The sequence below is a fragment of the Heptranchias perlo genome, chromosome 9 (assembly GCF_035084215.1).
Source record: "Heptranchias perlo isolate sHepPer1 chromosome 9, sHepPer1.hap1, whole genome shotgun sequence".
NCBI lineage: Eukaryota > Metazoa > Chordata > Chondrichthyes > Hexanchiformes > Hexanchidae > Heptranchias > Heptranchias perlo.
The window spans coordinates 36,630,328-36,649,007 of NC_090333.1; the positions used below are offsets into that span (position 1 = coordinate 36,630,328).

The 18,680-nt window shown below is 40.6% G+C and overlaps 1 protein-coding gene across 1 annotated transcript in view; it reads right to left on the bottom strand.

Annotated features, from left to right (window-relative positions):
• Positions 1 to 18,479, bottom strand: part of zyg11 (zyg-11 family member, cell cycle regulator) — a 61,392-nt gene extending 42,913 nt beyond the window's left edge. Inside the window, exons 1-3 of the mRNA XM_067990185.1 lie at positions 18,250 to 18,479; positions 3,608 to 3,773; positions 1,000 to 1,757 (exon numbers count right to left, since the gene is read on the bottom strand). Of these exons, the coding sequence (XP_067846286.1) occupies positions 1,000 to 1,757; positions 3,608 to 3,773; positions 18,250 to 18,252 (927 nt within the window). The 5' untranslated portion in view covers positions 18,253 to 18,479. The remainder of the gene's footprint in view (positions 1 to 999; positions 1,758 to 3,607; positions 3,774 to 18,249) is intronic.
• Between the last annotated feature and the right edge of the window lie 201 nt (positions 18,480 to 18,680).

Below are 18,680 nucleotides of genomic sequence, written 5' to 3' on the forward strand. Positions count from 1 at the left end.
TGGTTGATCACTTAAAAAAAATTACACAAGTCACCAAAAGGGACATCCTATTTAGTAACAGGCGAAATCTCATGTATTTGAGTAGATCCAAATTTTTGATTCTCTGATTAGTTTACATGGAAAATACTTGAAGCAAAATCTACAGCACATGCATCTTGCCACTCCATCATGTGGTAAATCCTAACCTGAACAGCTGATCATTTCAATTTCTTTTGAAATGGTCAAGTGAGAACACATTTCATCGTTTATGGGTGTAAAATAAATTCTTTCTGTTTTTAAATTATAAAATGTACTTGCGAACTCTTTACTTGTAACTCAACATGGTTGTTCTGCAAGTTATACTGGGAGCTTTTGCTCTACATGGCAAAAAAAATGCAAAACAAAAAAAGACAAATAACCAATCAACTGAAAAAGATTCGTTGGGCTAATCCACAGATTTTCAAATGTATCCCTTTGCCTTGGAGCTAAACCACTCAAACCAAACATCTTGTAATTTGCACAGCTTCACTTAAGTTAAAGTGGTAACATCATCATTTTAGCAATTAAATATTTGGTTCTGAAAGGATTCATTAAATACATCAATAAATAATTCAAAAAAAGTACAATTTCCAAGTCAAATATTCATTCCATAAAAGGTAATAAAATTTCATGCACAGTAAACATCAACCAGTTTCACACCAATTGTTGATTTTGATTAAATGGATACGGATTAGTTAACAGCCCTATTGAATTTGCTTTATTAGGAACAGATCAAGAATCTGAAAATAAAAATTACAAGCGTGGAGATTTATAGACATATTCTGTAAAAACATACTATGCCACAAACTGGTGAACTGTAGATTAATCACTGGATCTGAACATAGAGACAGAGTCCTCAGCACAAAACAAGAGTCAGAATTGAAAACACTAACTTATAAACCCTTAAAAAGTGCAAACACTTCCTAAGCAATAAAAAGCCAAGATTGTATTCTGAAAAATAGATAAATAAAGAAAACCAACCTTTAAGCTCCCTTGTCCAGAAAGGAATTCAGAATAACCAGCGTCAGTAGCAAGTAAACCCATAAATTGCATTGTAGGCCGATGCTGGACAAACGCCTGAACAGCTTTATCTGTGATGTGCTTCCTGCCCGAAATATCCAGAGATCGGAGATTAGGTAGTATGCAGGACAGTTCTAGTAAACGAAGTGCAATGTCAGAAGTAAACTGCTTATCGTCAGAAATGTCTAGGTGCTGCAGGAGCACCAATTCCTTAATGATTTCTAAAATCTGTGTTGTCGTCATCTTCAGGCATTTGAGGTGATGCATGGTCAAGGATTTCAGCCTGTCCTTACAGGTCAGAAGTGGTGTGATGTCGGTGACAGAAGTGTTTGAAATATCTAAACTTTCTAACCTTGGAAGTGAAGAGACGTCCCTAAGATCGTCATTGTAGAAGAGAACATTAGTAACACTTAAAACACGCAGACCAGTTAGCTGGCTGAAGCATCGCTCATAGGGGTCTTCCAAAGACAGTGTTAATGAATTCAACACAAGACACTGCAGGTACTGTTGATTCCATTTGTTTGTGACGAGTGCATTTACAATGTCAGTTATCGTGATGTCTGCATTTACACCAGAAGCATCCAGATCAATAAGCTTGTGGTGGCAGAACGCTTTCCTGAATGCTACTGCTGAGAGTTTAGCATTTCGAATACAGGCACGCTTCAAGCGCAGCAGATCGTTCCTGCGGAAAATTCCCACTGTCTTTTCATTGAGCACACCTGTTGTAAGAATAGAAAAAAGAGGCAAAGAACAGTTGTTAGTGAACTGATAACAGTTTGGTGATTTTATTTGTTCATCAAGATGTTAGTGCTGAAGGAAAGGAACATTTTTTGGAACCAAGTATTAGCTTTTGCACAAGAAAGGTCCCTCAGCTTTGCTGGAAAAATAAGCCTTGACCCCAACATATGAGCATCCTTGGCTATACAAAGGCAACATTTTCCATTGCCCACAACAGTCATCCTAGGAGCAAGACAGGCAATATAAATGCCAATTATGCATGGTTTTCTGCTGCAGATACACATTCCCAGAACTAATTTAAGGGTGCTGAATTTCATTTAGGACAGCCTTTCATAGCCTTCAGACAAAGGAGCTACCTGACCTGCTAAGTGTTTCCAGCATTTCCATGGATGAAGTTCTTTTACATCTTTCACACATACTGTATGGGGCTGGGAAGGAGCTACACACCAGGGTTCTTCTACTTTGTTGAACATATCTCATTGACATTATTATTTCTCACAGTGGTGCTTATATTAGCTGTACTTCTGACTACAGAAAGTTATATATTTTTTTAGTTAAAACAAGATTAGCTGTATCCAATGAAACATTAGCAACCAAAACATTCAAGTGCAGATTAACTCTTATAAAAGCAGCCTTCTGTTCTTTTCTGATTAATATTACCATTTCTCATAGTGACGCTTTCTCCAGTAACTAGGTTAAATCAGCAAACTGTGGTCCGTACAATCTATTCCGAAATCACATATCCATTTGCTAGTATAAACTGTCGAAATAAAGTGATCGGAGTCAGCACCATCATGAACCAAAACTACCTCAGCATAGGTCTCATGCTGAGATTTGATGCTACAGTTGATGTTAAGCAACTGAATCTACATAGCGTAATAGAGCGTCATTGCTCATACTGATTCTACAGATTACATGCACATTGCACAAACTTGGAGAAATTTAGTTCCTGCATCCCACCCCTAGTCAGGTGCAATGGGAGAGTTTGGATATCTTGGACAAGTGGTCAAGAGGAGGAATGCATCCACTGGTCCAGGGTTGATTCAGACAAACTGCTATATGAACTGCCATCAGACTCATGTTCAAATTCCCCTTTGCTCTAAACCAGCCCACGCATTCTTTTTATCTCTTGCCTATCAGAACTTATGCCCTCTCACACCTCCCAACTGTTTCCTACAATGCATGGTAACCAGAAGAGGGTGGGGGAAAAAGCAGAGAACTAAACTTCTCTCTCCTTCTTAAATCTGAGCATGCACCTGCATAAGTACAGATAGAGAGTATAAACAGCACAGTTTTACTACTTCACCAGTATAGATTCAATTGCTCAGCACAGACTAGAGCAAAAGATCTCAGGGGAAAAATAAAAGTCACTTATTCTTGATGAAAAAACTTCTCAAGCCGCAGTGGGATCAATCATTACGGGATGCGAAGAGGATCACCAACCACTATTTGTTTGGGGGGGGGGGGGGGAAAGAGGGGAGAGGGGAAAGGGAAAAGAAAAAAAAAGTGTTGAGGTTACAGCTCCTCTGTGCAAACATCCTTTAACTCCTCAGCCCCAGGGTACCCATAGATTGTCTAAGGATCATGCATGTGTAACTCAGAATATTCCAGGGGTCTCAAGTTTGAAAGAATGTGTTGTGGTGACATTACACACAAACCTTTGATAGTTTAAAAATCAATCTATTGAAATTTCAATATTTTTGAAAGGGGTGGGGGGTGGGGGAAGGAGAAATATTACTTGTAGATTCACATGTATCATGGCACTCCCGGATAATCTACAGCTGAGAATTCTTGATTTCCATACATAAAGAGACAAAGTAAACGGTCTTACCATTCAGGGACATTTTCTGCAGCAGCCGATCAGCCAGTTCTTGTGGAAATACCACAGCTTCCTTGAGACAGAATGAGCCATCTGTCCTTTCCCAACAAAACTTATTCAAATTCACCCTCAAGAAATCTAAGCAGATATCGGTTAATGAAAGGGGAGAGAAATCTTCCTGTTGGTAGAAAAGAAAGAAAATGAGCATGGCACAAATATATCTAAACACATACCTACAAATATATTAACACATTGGAGTGATTATCAGGGCAGATGGAGCTTGAAAAACAAAACCCTTTTTAAAAAAAAAACTTATAAATCAGTACAATATTTAATCTGTAAATCTTGCAACATTGAGCTGATCATAAGGCATGGCATACTGGGCTGTGAATTCTAATCTCTCTCCTCCACTCCAAAAGAAGAGTAAAACCTTGTGATAATAAATCACTAGTGTTAATAACCCATTTAGCTCTCATTGTAAAGCAGCTTCAACTATTTTCTATTATACACAAAGCTATTAAATAAGATGACTTTGTGAAAGACAACAAGGTTACTTTTGGCAGCACATGGGATGGGGAAATAATCTGATACTGATTATTGCTAGCCAGCAAAACTAGCCACTGCATGTTCAAATATTGTTTAAAAGGAACTAAATACCCTTAAAATGTATATTGCCTTATAATTTCCCCTTCCAATGATCCACTCTCTTCTAGGTTACAGCAATGTGATCTTTACCAGTGTTGAGCAACACATTATACATAAAGAATCTTCCAGTAATTGGCTGCAGATTATTCATTACATCACCATCATTAAATCATTTTTTAATGGAGATGGAGCACATTGGCAGCTGGTTGTCACACAGGCCACAAATAAGGTCTCCATACATAAAAAGAAAAGAGGGAGCAATTTTGAGGCTATATTGTCAAAAAGAGAAAACTTTTGAGCATTCACTATTCACCCTTCACCTTTTAATCATGCTCGTTAAATGTAGGAGAAACTACTCCATACGTACCAAAACAAACTATTGTTTTTGTATTGCTACTACAGTGCAGAATTTCTTACGGTAGAGGCAAAGAAAGAACGTAACTAGCTTACTGAAAAGTTAATGCAACCTTTCTTGAAGAGGTAACAAACGTTGCAAATTTCTATCTTAGAATTATCAATTTTTGTAAAAAGTTTAGGGTTTTTGCAAAAAATTCCAAATGAGAAAGTTATTCAATACTAAATAATTACAAATTCAACATTTATCTCATCAACAACAGGTGTAAGAAAAGCAGTTTTGTTTGGAAAACACTATTAAGCATCATGCATTTTATTTTTTTTAGTATTCATTCATGGGATGTGGACGTCACTGGCAAGACCAGCATTTATTGCCCATCCCTAATTGCCCTCAAGAAGGTGGAAGTGAGACGTCTTCTTGAACCGCTGCAGTCGGTGTAGTGAAGGTTCTCCCACAGTGATGTTAGGTAGGGAGTTCCAGGATTTTGACCCAGCGATGAAGGAACAGCGATATATTTCCAAGTCAGGATGGTTTGTGACTTGGAGGGGAATGTGCAGGTGGTGGTGTTCCCATGCGTCTGCTGCCCTTGTCCTTCTTGGTGGTAGAGGTCGTGGGTTTGGGAGGTGTTATCAAAGAAGCCTTGGCGAATTTCTGCAGCACATCTTGTAGATGGTACACACTGCAGCCACGGTGGCGCCAGTGGTGGAGGGAGTGAATGTTTAAGATGGTGGATGGGGTGCCAATCAAGCGGGCTCCTTTGTCTTGGATGGTGTCGAGCTTCTTGCGTGTTCTTGGAACTGCACTCATCCAGGCAAGTGGAGAGTATTCCATCACACTCCTGACTTGTGCCTTGTAGATGGTGGAAAGGCTTTGGGGAGTCACTTGCTGCAGAATACCCAGCCTCTGACCTGCTCTTGCAGCCACAGTATTTATGTGGCTGGTCCAGTTAAGTTTCTGGTCAATGGTGACCCGCAGGATATTGATGATGGGGGATTCGGCGATGGTAATGCCGTTGAATGTCAAGGGGAGGTGGTTAGACTCTCTCTTGTTGGTCATTGCCTGGCACTTGTCTGGTGCAAATGTTACTTGCCACTTATCAGCCCAAGCTTGGATGTTGTCCAGGTCTTGCTGCGTGCGGGCACAGACTGCTTCATTATCTGAGGGGTTGCGAATGGAACTGAACACTGTGCAATCAGCGAACATCCCCATTTCTGACCTTATGATGGAGCGAAGGTCATTGATGAAGCAGCTAAAGATGGTTGGGCCTAGGACACTGTCCTGAGGAACTCTGTAGTAATGTCCTGGGGCTGAGATAATAGTTTCCAACAACCACTGCCATCTTCCTTTGTGCTAGGTATGACTCCAGCCACTGTAAAGTTTTCCATCTGATTCCCATTGACTTCAATTACACTAGGGCTCCTTGATGCCACACTCGGTCAAAGGCTGTCTTGATGTCAAGGGCAGTCACTCTCATCTCACCTCTGGAATTCAGCTCTTTTGTCAAGTTTGGACCAAGGCTGTAATGAGGTCTGGAGCAGAGTGGTCCTGGCGGAACCCAAACTGAGCATCGGTGAGCAGGTTATTGGTGAGTAAGGGCCGCTTGATAGCACTGTCGTCGACACCTTCCATCACTTTGCTGATGATTGAGAGTAGACTGATGGGCGGTAATTGGCCGGATTGGATTTGTCTTGCTTTTTGTGGATAGGACATACCTGGGCAATTTTCCACTTTGTCAGGTAGATGCCAGTGTTGTAGTTGTACTGGAACAGCTTGGCTAGAGGCATGGCTAGTTCTGGAACACAAGTCTTCAGCACTACAGCCGGGATGTTGTCGGGGCCCATTGCCTTTGCTGTATCCAATGCACTCAGCCATTTCTTGATAACACGTTGAGTGAATCAAACTGGCTGAAGACTGGCTTCCATGATGGTGGGGATCTCGGGAGGAGGCTGAGATGGATCATCCACTCGGCATTTCTGTCCGAAAATGGTTGCAAACGCTTCAGCCTTGTCTTTTGCACTCATTTGCTGGACTCCGCCATCATTGAGGATGGGGATGTTCACAGTCCCTCCTCCTCCCATTAGTTGTTTAATTGTCCACCACCATTCACGACTGGATGTGGCAGGACTGCAGAGCTTCTATCGGATCCGTTGGTTGTGGGATTACTGAGCTCTGTCTATAGCATGTTGCTTCAGCTGTTTAGCATGCATGTAGTCCTGTGTTGTAGCTTCACCAGGTTGGCACCTCATTTTTAGGTACGCCTGGTGCTGCTTCTTGCATGCTCTTCAATACTCTTCATTGAACCAGGGTTGATCCCCTGGCTTGATGGTTATGGTAGAGCGAGGGATATGCCAGGCCATGAGGTTACAGGTTGTGGTGGAATACAATTCTGCTGCTGCAGATGGCCTACAGCGCCTCATGGATGCCCAGTTTTGAACTGCTAGATCTGTTCTGAATCGATCCCATTTAGCACGATTGTAGTGCCAGACAATGAACACGGACAGTGTCCTCAATATGAAGATGGGACTTAGTCTCCGCAAGGACTGTGCGGTGATCACTCCTACCAACACTGATCATGGACAGATGCATCTGCGACAGGTAGATTGGTGAGGACAAGAACAAGTAGGTTTTTCCCTCGTGTTGGTTCTCTCACCACCTGCCCCAGGCCCAGTCTGCCAGCTATGTCCTTCAGGACTCGGCCAGCTCGGTCAGTAGTGGTGCTACCGAGCCACTCTTGGTGATGGACATTGATGTCCCCCACCTAGAGTACATTCTGTGCCCTTGCTACCCTCAATGCTTTCAAGTGGTGCTCAACATGGAGGAGGATTGATTCATCAGCTGACGGAGAGCGGTGGGTGGTAATCAGCAGGAGGTTGCCTTGCCCATGTTTGACCTGATGCCATGAGACTTCATGGAGTCAATGTTGAGTACTCCCAGGGCCACTCCCTCCTGACTGTATACCACTGTGCCACCACGTCTGGTGGGTCTGTCCTGCCGGTGGGACAGGACATACCCAGGGATGGTGATGTAGGAGTCTGGGACATTAGCTGAAAGGTATGATTCTGTGAGTATGACTATGTTGATTGACTAGTCTGTGGGACAGTTCTCCCAATTTTGGCACAAGTCCCCAGATGTTAATGAGAAGGACTTTGCAGGGTTGACTGGACTTGATTTGCCTTTATCGTGTCTGGTGCCTGGTGGTCCGTCCGGTTTTATTCTTATGTCTTTTTGTAGCGGGATTGTACAACTGAGTGGCTTCCCAGCCCATTTCAGAAGGCAGTTAAGAATCAATATGGAGTCATATATAGGCCAGACCGGGTAAGGATGGCAGGTTTCCTTCCCTAAAAGACATTAGAACCAGATGTGTTTTTACGGCAATCTGGTAGTTTCATGGTTACCATTACTGATACTAGCTTTTTATTGCAGATTTTATTTAATTTAAATTCCCCAGCTGCAGGATTTCAACTCATGTCTCTGGACTATTAGTCCAAGACACTGGATTACTAGTGCAGTAACATAACCACTATGCTACCGTACCAAGGTTCTATGCTATCTATTTCTATCTCAATGTACAACTGGGTTACTAAAAGCTTACCACTATCCTCATTCTTTCTGCAATAATGTTCGTTTTTACTAAACTAGTTGTAACAGTAACGCAAAGTTTCAAATATTTACTGCAGCAACTGCACTGGTGGTAAATAGGTTAGTGCTGCAAAAGTAATTTAAAAAGGGCATTTCCCCCAATATTTTGCTCTACACATAAATGCATTTACAAATGTGAAAACTTATGAATTTGTTAAAACTGAACAGAGGAAAATATTGAGGAGGGCCAGTATAACAGGTAGCAGAGAATTATTGTTTTGTAAATTTAAATGCTATTGCATTTTTACAGGTTTTATATTTAAAAAGGAGACATTTAGATATATAGTACATAAAAATGAAAACTAAATCTGTTGAATGAATAGCACTATATTCTATGCCATGTAGTGCTGACAGTGGCACCAGCAACTGCCTCTGACCAAACAGCCTGCCCACATTCGCAGCATTTAAAACATCCTAAAGGGAAAAATAACCTCAGAATGTTGCTCATCTTAAACAATTGTAAACAATTTTACAACACCAAGTTATAGTCCAGCAATTTTATTTTAAATTCACAAGCTTTCGGAGATTTTCTCCTTCCTCAGGCAAATGTTGGCTCACAGTGGAAAGGATATCCAAGTGACTACCATCTTAAACAAGACAGCTGTACAGTAAGTTTTCAGAAAATAAAAAAAATCAGCAAAATGTGGCATTATTCTTTTTGGGGACATCCTGCAGTAGTTCCTCTACTGTATCTTGTACCCCGGTTACAAAATTAAAACCTCAAAACCAATCAACTATCATAATAGGATAGAGAAGTACAACATCTGCTGTCTGTTCAGTTGATTACAGAAAGCACAATTTAGACAATCGTTCACAACCACAGAACACTTTAGTACAGTTCTCATAATATACTGAAGAATGAAAAATATTTTCCTAAGATTCAAGAAAGACAATCTACAAGTATATGTTTTTGTTGCTTTGAAAAACATCACTCATAAAAGAAGTTACTCACATAACGTAATGAGATTCAATATACAGTAAGATTTTTCAGGAAATGGATATTTTAGAAAAACAAAGCCGATCATTGCAAATCAAAAGTAAATAAAAGAACGTCTAATTTTCAATGGATGGTATTTTCCAGATACTGTTTATGATGTTACAAATTTTGTGTCTCCCATATATATTTTCTTGGGTTCAATGGCACTAGTCATTCCCATAAGCGCACCAGAGCTAACTTTCATTGAGCAGTAAGTACTGATACAATAGTGTAATCCGGGGATATAATAAATCATCTCCCCGCCCGCCCGCCCGCCATCCCATACCGACATTTTCACAAGTGTCTCCTCATGCATTTCTCCAATCGTCTGATAGGCGGAACTGATAAACATTCCGATGAGACGAGCAAAATCAAGATACTAGTTTATTTTACACAGCAGGTAAATGAACACGATAGTATTTCCAAGCCTTTCTAACTTCTTTTATAAGACTTACAGTATCATACAAAATAAAAGAAACACGCTATGCTTCCCCTTATGGCAGGCTGGAAACTCTTAAATTTTCCTGGTCAGCCTCTAGTTGTGATCAGCTATAATTTAATTCTCAGCGGGGCCTGCCTTCTTGCAGCTTTTGTTGCAGCTAAATGGCCCTCAAATGTCGCTTTGTGCTTTTGCTCCGTGTTAACAGAGAGTGGGGGGTGGACGTGGGCTGTCCCTTTGACTTCTCTCCTGACCAGGATTGGCCAGTAAGACTATCAATCAAACCTGTTACATTTACCAACACCCACCCCCCCCCAAAAAAAAACAGCGTAGTCTCAGCAGCCAACCTCGCATGACTTCCGTCCTTCTCAGTCTGAAATTACATCAAAAGAACCAGAGAGAGATGAAGAGAATTTTTTTATGCAGTCAGTTGTTATGATCTCAAATGCATCTGCCTGAAAGGGTGGTGGAAGCAGATTTGATAGTAACTTTCAAAACAATATTGGATATTACTTGAAAAAGAAATATTTGCAGGGCTATGATGAAAGAGCAGGGGAGTGGGACTAATTGGATAGCTTTCAAAGAGCCGACATAGGCATGACGGGCTGAAAGGCCTCCTTCTGTGCTATATGATTCTACTACTATCCCCACTTAGCTGTTCTGAATACACACCTTTCTGTCTCCAGCTCTAGCTGCATGCTAGATGTTTAAACATTGTGGAGACACTTTAAATGCAATCATTTCATTATAACTTTCCCCCCCCCCCCCCCCCAAGTCCTTTTGCATGGCAAAATTGTCAAAAATCTCAAAACGTGACTAGTGATAAAATCAGTATACGGTTGGTTAGTGAACACAAAAACCTAAGTTAATAGGAGTAGGAGTAGGCCATATGGCCCCTAAAGCCTGCTCCACCATTCAATCAGATCATGACTGATCTTCAACCTTAACTCCACTTTCCTGCCTGATCCCCATATTCCCTGATTCCAAAAATCTATCTATCTCAGCCTTGAATATACCCAACAACTCAGCATTCACAGCCCACTGGGGTAGAGAATTCCAAAGATTTACCACCGAGTGAAGAAATTTCTCCTCATCTCGGTCCTAAATGGCCGACTCCTTATCCTGCGACTATGCCCTCTAGTTCTCGACTCTCCAGCCAGGGGAAAACAACCTCTCAGCATCTACCCGGTCAAGCCCCTCTCAGAATCTTATATGTTTCAATGAGATCACCTCTCATTCTTCTAAACTCCAAAGAGTATAGGGCCATTCTACTCAATATTATTAGTGTGGCAACAGTGGTATTATAACTAGTGTTTTCGCCCAATACTTTTAACCACATTCATTAAAAAAAAGCAGTTTCCGCAAGAAGACCCTTGTCTCCTACTAACTGATACTTGCACCCTTATGCGAGATTTGAATGAGATAACATGCCACAAGACTAACTTCTTTTTACTGTAGATTATGCACTAGAGACCACGTGGGTTGCCCACATGCTCTTCTGTCTAACAGTATATACCAAATCATTAGTTTGGCCTGAACATTACAGTCTAACAGTCGAATCTATTTACACAGAAGCAGAAACATGCGGCAACAAATTAGCAATATGCTACTTGACTTACCCAGTGCATAAACTGTTTCAAAACAATAAAAACTACTGAACCTTCAGTAACTTTTGGGCCTCGATTTTAACCCAACCGGCAGCAACGAGGCGGGTGAGCGGTTTAAATCAGGAAAATTGACTTACCGCCCCATTCCCACCGGAAATAAGCTGACCGCTATTTTTACTTTGCAGCTGACTGAGGTCACAAACACAGCCGCAGGAAAGAGGCTGTTCCTCATGAATAAATTCAAATAGTGATCTGATTACATCATTTGGACCCAATACAATGTTAACTGGACAGATCAGAAGACCTGCCGAGCAGTCAACCCGCTGAGTAAAAATTGGCTTCACAAACTGACTGACATGACTGGAAGCTGAATTTAAAGGGGTACTCACCTGCAGGCACTTAGGTCATAAGGATTTGTGTGCCATTGAGTAGTGCATCTCCAAGATGGTGATCTTGGGTGCTGTTTTGTTTCACTCCTTTGGATGGACGAACAGTTGGAGGAAGAGGAGAAGTAGGAACTTCACACTGTTCCATTCATTTGAATGGGGAGCCAGCTGGCGAGAGGTCATTCTCGCGAATCTTATGGCGGAGCAGGGCATCTGGTACAGCAACTTCCGGATTTCCACGTTTAACTGTGCATGTGCGGTCACTGGAAGTTGCTGGACTATTTTCACAGACATAATGGTTAGCCTCGCCATTATTTTCACAGGAAAATCCAGCCCAATGTTTTTCTCCAAAAAGACAAAAGACAACATAACAAAAGAAATCCATGTCTCAGCCGCAGATAACTGAAATTGATTTTAAAATTCATTGCTCTTTCTAAACCTATCTTTGAGGCATGACGGGACTCTGCTTTTGTACCAAGTTGTATTTACTTAAACCAGTAAGCCCAATTCCACAATGTTTGGTTGCTCTCCTTGCAGCAATTCTTAGTCACTGCTTCTAATCCAGCCAAAAATAAAGTGGTCCAAATCTCTCAGCCCCCCCCCCTAATGTCTCTACTTTATCTCCTTCCCTCTTAACACCTATAGCGCAGAGATGTAGAGCTAAAAATTCCTGATTAGAGAAATTCTATTTTTTGAGCAAACTAAACTGGTAGGGGAAAAAAAATGAAAGAGAGAAAATGAAAAAGAAACAAAGAAAAACAATGAAATATTAATACATAAAAGTTACACCTAAACAACTCTTTTGACTCAACCAGTCCGTGTCAGTGTTTACACTCCATGCGAGCAAATAGTCCCAAATCACATTTACCCACTCTGCTCCCATATCCCTTCAACTCCTTTTCCTTTATCCGCCTAGCCAATCTAATCTTGAATGTTGACATTGTTTCTGCCTCAATCACTAATCCAGGAAGTGAATTCCACAGCCTCACAACTCTCTGAAGTAGTTGTTTGTCTTGTTCTCCATTCTAAATTTCTTATCGTTACCCTTGTACCTGTGGCCCCTCAACTGCTCTATCTACCCTGACCCTCCCTTTCATAATTTTAAACATTCTATTATATCGCCCTGTAATCTACATTGAAAAAACCCTTCATATTTGTATTTCCTCGTACCAGGCAGCATCCCAGTGAATCTGCATTGTACCCTCTCTAAACCCTCAATATTTTTCCTATAGTGTGGAGTCCAATACTATACACAGTAGTCTAACTGAGGTCTTATTAAGGTTTCATATCGGCTCATTATTATCTCTTGGGTTTTATATTCTGTATTTCTTGTGATAAAACATAGAACTACATTGACTTTTTTTACAGCCTTATCAAGAGGTGCTGCGTTTAATGTTATGTGAACCTGTGCCCCCAAAACACACTGCTCTCCCATAGCACCAAGCCTATTCAGAGTATGATTACTGCTGTTATGTTTTTAAACATTGAATTCCATTTGTCACTTTTTAAACTCATTCCCTTTTTATCAATATCCTTTTGCAGCCTCCTTTGGTCTTCTAAATAATTAACTATATCTCCTATTTTGGGAACATCCTCCCTGCATCTAGTCTGTCTAGTCCTGTTAAAATTTTATATGTTTTGATGAGATCAGCTCTCATTCTTCTAAACTCTAGTGAATACAGGCCTAGTCGACCCAATCTCTCCTCATAAGTCAGTCCTGCCATCCCAGGAATCAGTCTGGTAAACCTTCGTTGCACTCCCTCCATAGCAAGGACATCCTTCCTCAGATAAGGAGACTAAAACTGCACACAATACTCCAGATGTGGTCTCACCAAGGCCCTGTATAACTGCAGTAAGACATCCCTGCTCCTGTACTCAAATCCTCTTGCAATGAACGCCAACATATCATTCACCTTCTTAACTGCTTGCTGCACCTGAATGCTCGCTTTCAGCGACTGGTGTACAAGGAGATCCAGGTCTCGTTGCACCTCCCCTTTTCCCAATCAATCACCATTCAGATAATAATTTGCTTTTCTGTTTTTACAACCAAAGTGGATAACCTCACATTTATCCACGTTATACTGCATCTGCCATGTTCTTGCCCACTCACCCAACTTGTCTAAATCACATTGGAGCCTCTTTGCATCCTCCTCACAGCTCACATTCCACCCCAGCTTTGTGTCATCTGCAAACTTGGAAATGGTACATTTAGTTCCCTCATCCAAATCATTGATATATATTGTGAATAGCTGGGGCCCAAGCACTGATCCCTGCGGTATTCCTACTCTCTGTTTCCTGTCTGCCAACCAATTCTCAATCCATGCCAGTATATTCCCCCCAATCCCATGTGCTTTAATTTTGCACACTAACCTCTTGTGTGGGACTTTATCAAAAGCCTTCTGAAAATCCAAATACACCACATCCACTGGTTCTCCCCTATCTATTCTACTAGTTAAATCCTCAAAAAACTCCAGTAGATTTGTTAAGCATGATTTCCCTTTCATAAACCCATGCTGACTTTGTCCAATCCCGTTAATGCCCTCCAAGTGCTCTGTTATCACATCTTTTATAATAGACTCTAGCATTTTCCCCACTACTGATGTCAAGCTAACTGGTCTGTAATTCCCTGTTTTTTCTCTCCCTCCTTTTTTAAATAGTGGGGTTACATTTGCCACCCTCCAATCTGTAGGAACTGTTCCAGAGTCTACGGAATTTTGGAAGATGACCACCAATGCATCCACTATTTCCAGGGCCACTTCCTTTAGTACTCTGGGATGTAGATTATCAGGCCCTGGGGACATCCACTATAATTTCCCCCATCTACCAAGTCTGTTACCACCTTAAAGAATTTGGAAGGTTGTCTAACATGATTGTCACTTTTGAAATCTGTGCTAACTACATCTATTTTCTCTTTACCCAGATACAGGGTAAATTCATCCTTACATAAAAGCTCTAACATTTCCTCTACCACCAATGTTAAGGCAACTGGCCTGTAATGACCCAGATTAGCTCTCTCTCCCTTTTTAAAAATGGGTACCACTTTGGCCACTCTCCAGCATACATCCACATTCAATGCAGCCCTGAAGTATAATTTCTTGTAAGGAATCTTACAACACCAGGTTATAGTCCAACAGTTTTATTTGAAAATCACATGCTTTCGGAGGCTTTCTCCTTCGTCAGATGAGTGTCTCTCACCTGACGAAGGAGAAAGCCTCCGAAAGCTTGTGATTTTCAAATAAAACTGTTGGACTAGAATCTTACAACACCAGGTTACTTACATTTGTACACCCCAGTCTATCACCGGCATCTCCACATTATAATTTCTTGGGCCGTGGCAATTTTTTCCCTCTCATCTCCCACAGGGTCCAATGTATTCCGTAGGACTCCAGTGTTTTGTCTTGCTTTAGCCTAACTAACTTGGATTTAAAAATTCCTTTTATCCATAATATCGCTCATCTCGCTCTCAACAACTTCAGGATTCACCTCCTTTCCGATATTCTTCACTTGACTTAAGACAAATGTGAAATACCTCAACCATTTTTGATCATCATCTACAAATTGACAATCTCCTCTTTTCCTCTCAGGGACCCCACCTCACTTTTAACAATTCTCTTTTTACAGATATACCTGTAAAATAGTTTACTGCTTGTTTTGATGTTTTCAGAAAAAGATTTCCTCATACACCCTCTTAGCTTTCCTTATCCCACTCTTGTCTAATTTTCTAATTTTCTCATGCTCCTTTTTTCATTATTATTCTTAGTGTCCTTTTAGGCCCTCTTCTTCAATTTTAATTGGTTTCCAACCTTTTTAATTTAACTATGGTATCCTGAAATTGTAGCTAGCTTCTTTTTTAATGGAATATACTTATTCTCTACTTTAGCAAACTCTTCTTTAAAAAACATCCCACTGTGTCTTCCTGTATGCCAATTTCTCCTTCCACCTCATCCAAGCTAGCTTGCTCCTCATCTTTCTAAAATCTGCTCTGATCCAATCAGGTGCTCTAGTTTTTGTACTTACTTTTCCCCCCATTCTAATTGGATCTTAAACCTAATCATATTGTGGTCACTACTCCCAAAGTCCCCACCCATATTTAGTTCATTTAACTGAGCTATTACATTGCTGATAACCAGATCTAGCATGCCTCTGCCCTTGTTGCAGGCCTTCTAACAAACTGTTTGAGGAAGGAATTTTAGGAATTCCATTCTCTTTTCTCCATTCACTCCCTCTCGGACCCAAACATTAAATGGATAAATAAAATTTCCCAGAACAATAATTTTGTCACTCCTACTCTAATCTCTCTAATCTGACTGCAAATTTCATCTTTCATTTCCTTCCCACAATTTGGTAGTCTGTAATACACCCCTACTAATATAACAAGCCCTTTTTTTTCAACCTTTGAGCTCCAACCATATTTACTCTTTCTGTACACCTTATTTATCTACATCAACCCTCTCTACAGTATGTATTCCCTTTTACCAATATTGCCACTCCAGGTCCTCTTATCTTTTCTATCCCTCCTAAATGTATTATATCCCAAAATGTTTTTCCATTCTTATCCAGTGTGCAACAACATTTTTCTTAAAGCTATTAAGTCTAGACCTTCCTCTAAAATAATTGCTACCAGTTCTCCCAGTTTATATCCCACACACTGCATATTGCAATACATACATTTTAACCTTTTTGGTTTGCTATTTTAAAAATAACACTATTCCTGTAATTTTTTTGTCTAACACACCCCTTTACTTTTACTTCAGTCGTTTCCCCGTTTATAATTAGTCCATCTAATTTTAGTCCTCTACTCCATATCCCCCTTGCTAAATCGATTTCTGAATGAATATTATCCTCATCTATTTCACCCTTCACTATTAGCCAATTCTGATTTCCCACCCCTTTATCCTAGTTTAAACATTGTCACTGAAAAGTATACAATAAAAATGGGCAATAAAAAAAATGGTATTAAATAAAATGAGAAAGAAAACTAAATTAATACAAAAATAAAAGAATGGAGAAACATTAAAGGAAGGAGAAAAAGCAAAAAACAGTAAGTTATGCAGTAGAATGAAATAAATCTAATGGTGCATTCACACTGATTTTACAGTTACAGTGTAAATGTAGCTTGAATCCAGAGTCGGGACCTGACCTTAAGCTGCAGCGAGATTCCCTGAATCAGTTTGGCCTTGACAGCCAATTTACACTCCAAAAGTTTAACAAAAGTATGAAGGCAAAACTGCTTTGCAGTAAAAGTAGCCTTGGTAGTGTGAATGCATGGCAAAGTAGCACTTTCCTTTCTCACTATTTCCCTTTCATGTATATTTTCCACTGAAGTTGAATTTAAGCATTTCAAACTCTTCAAAAAGCACTAGTGTCCAGATTGAACAGTCAAGGTCACCAATCTCTGAAAGAGGAAATGTAATACCTGCTATGAAAAGTGTTATATTTAACTAAAAAGCTCAATATAAAAAGGAACTTGATTACACTTGAAAATTTACTAAGTATACTATTCTTGTTCAAAAAGTCAGTCTGATATTACCTGTTAACTTCAAAACATCTAACGGTACTTTCTTGCATACTTTCCTCTCCAAATCATGCAGAAAATACTAGAAACAAATGCAGACCACGAGGCCAGCAGCATACTGCTATAGTTTCACATCCTCTTGCAGCTTTTATATTTTGATATGTGATTTGAACCAAATATGTATACCAGTATTGGTAAAATTATCATGATGATCATAACCATCAGTGGGCTGTTTCTATCCTACTGTGAGACAGAGGATAAGAAATATTTGCCTTTCACAATGCTGTCACCGGGCATTGAATGTTGCATTCACACTACAAGTTTGGCATTGGTGCAAAATGGTTTTGGCTTCATATCAATGTCACAGTTATAGTGTGAATGCACTCTAAAACGTAGCTATATTCGGTCAAAGAAGTCTTCAACATTGGCAGTCGTGTAAAACTAGTAAAAATGTTAACAGACAAATCCAAGCACAATGCTGGAACAATGTTAGTCACTGCGAGAATCGAGCAGGTCTCAGGAGAATACAACTGCATCAACCTTTAATTTACAATCATTTACTCCAATCCAGAGAACGCTGCAAATTAACTCACTGTGCTCAATGCGATTTGCATCGTTCATTTTCGCATCTATTCGTATTAAATTATAAAATCAAAAACTGGGGGCCAAATTATCTTGAGATAGATATTATACACACGTCCTTTATATATTGCACATATATACACACACGTACATGTGGAATTATTGCTGCAATTTACATTGCAAGATGGTTCTAGTATTGGACTAAAATGAAGATTAAACCAACAAATCTCCAGTTAAATCGTTGTTTTACAGAATCGTTTCCGACAAATCTGTCTTCGATTTGTGTTCGAATCGATTAAATTTGTGGCCCAACCGAGTCAATAAATAAATTAAATGAAGCCAGAGAAATTGATCTGTTTGCACCGTCTGGTAACGAGCCGGGAGAAGCCAAAAAGTGACGGCGCTGGCGCACCGGGCCGGCGGGAGCTGCGGGACTCGGGGCTTCGCGAGCGTCAGCGTCCACCAACCGACAAAAACGGTTAAATTTAAACAAACACAACGTTCACTCACCATGGCGACAAGCGGCGGCCGCGAGACTAACGGAGCTCCCGAGGGAATAAAAACATGAACATGACTAGGGACCCAGGGAAACAGCAGCCGGACAAAGATCTACTCACACAAGGTAGTGCACCTTACAAACCCAGCCCAACCAACATCATTAAAACCAAACAACTACTTCCTCCAAACACAACACGGAGTCTGCTCTTTATTCCCCCCCATGTAAATAACTCAGCAAAACCTTCACCACCCGGAAACACTTCCAGGGTGACAGCGCAGCCTCGGCGACATTTAACTCCGCCTTTCCTTCCCTCGAAGCCCATTGGCTGTACCCGATGTCGCGACGTTCCGTTATTGACTAAAGCCCTTCTTCCCGTTCTATCCATTGTTTGCGATGTACGTCAATCAAAATCGCGCCGTTGCTATTGGACGTTTCCCTTGCT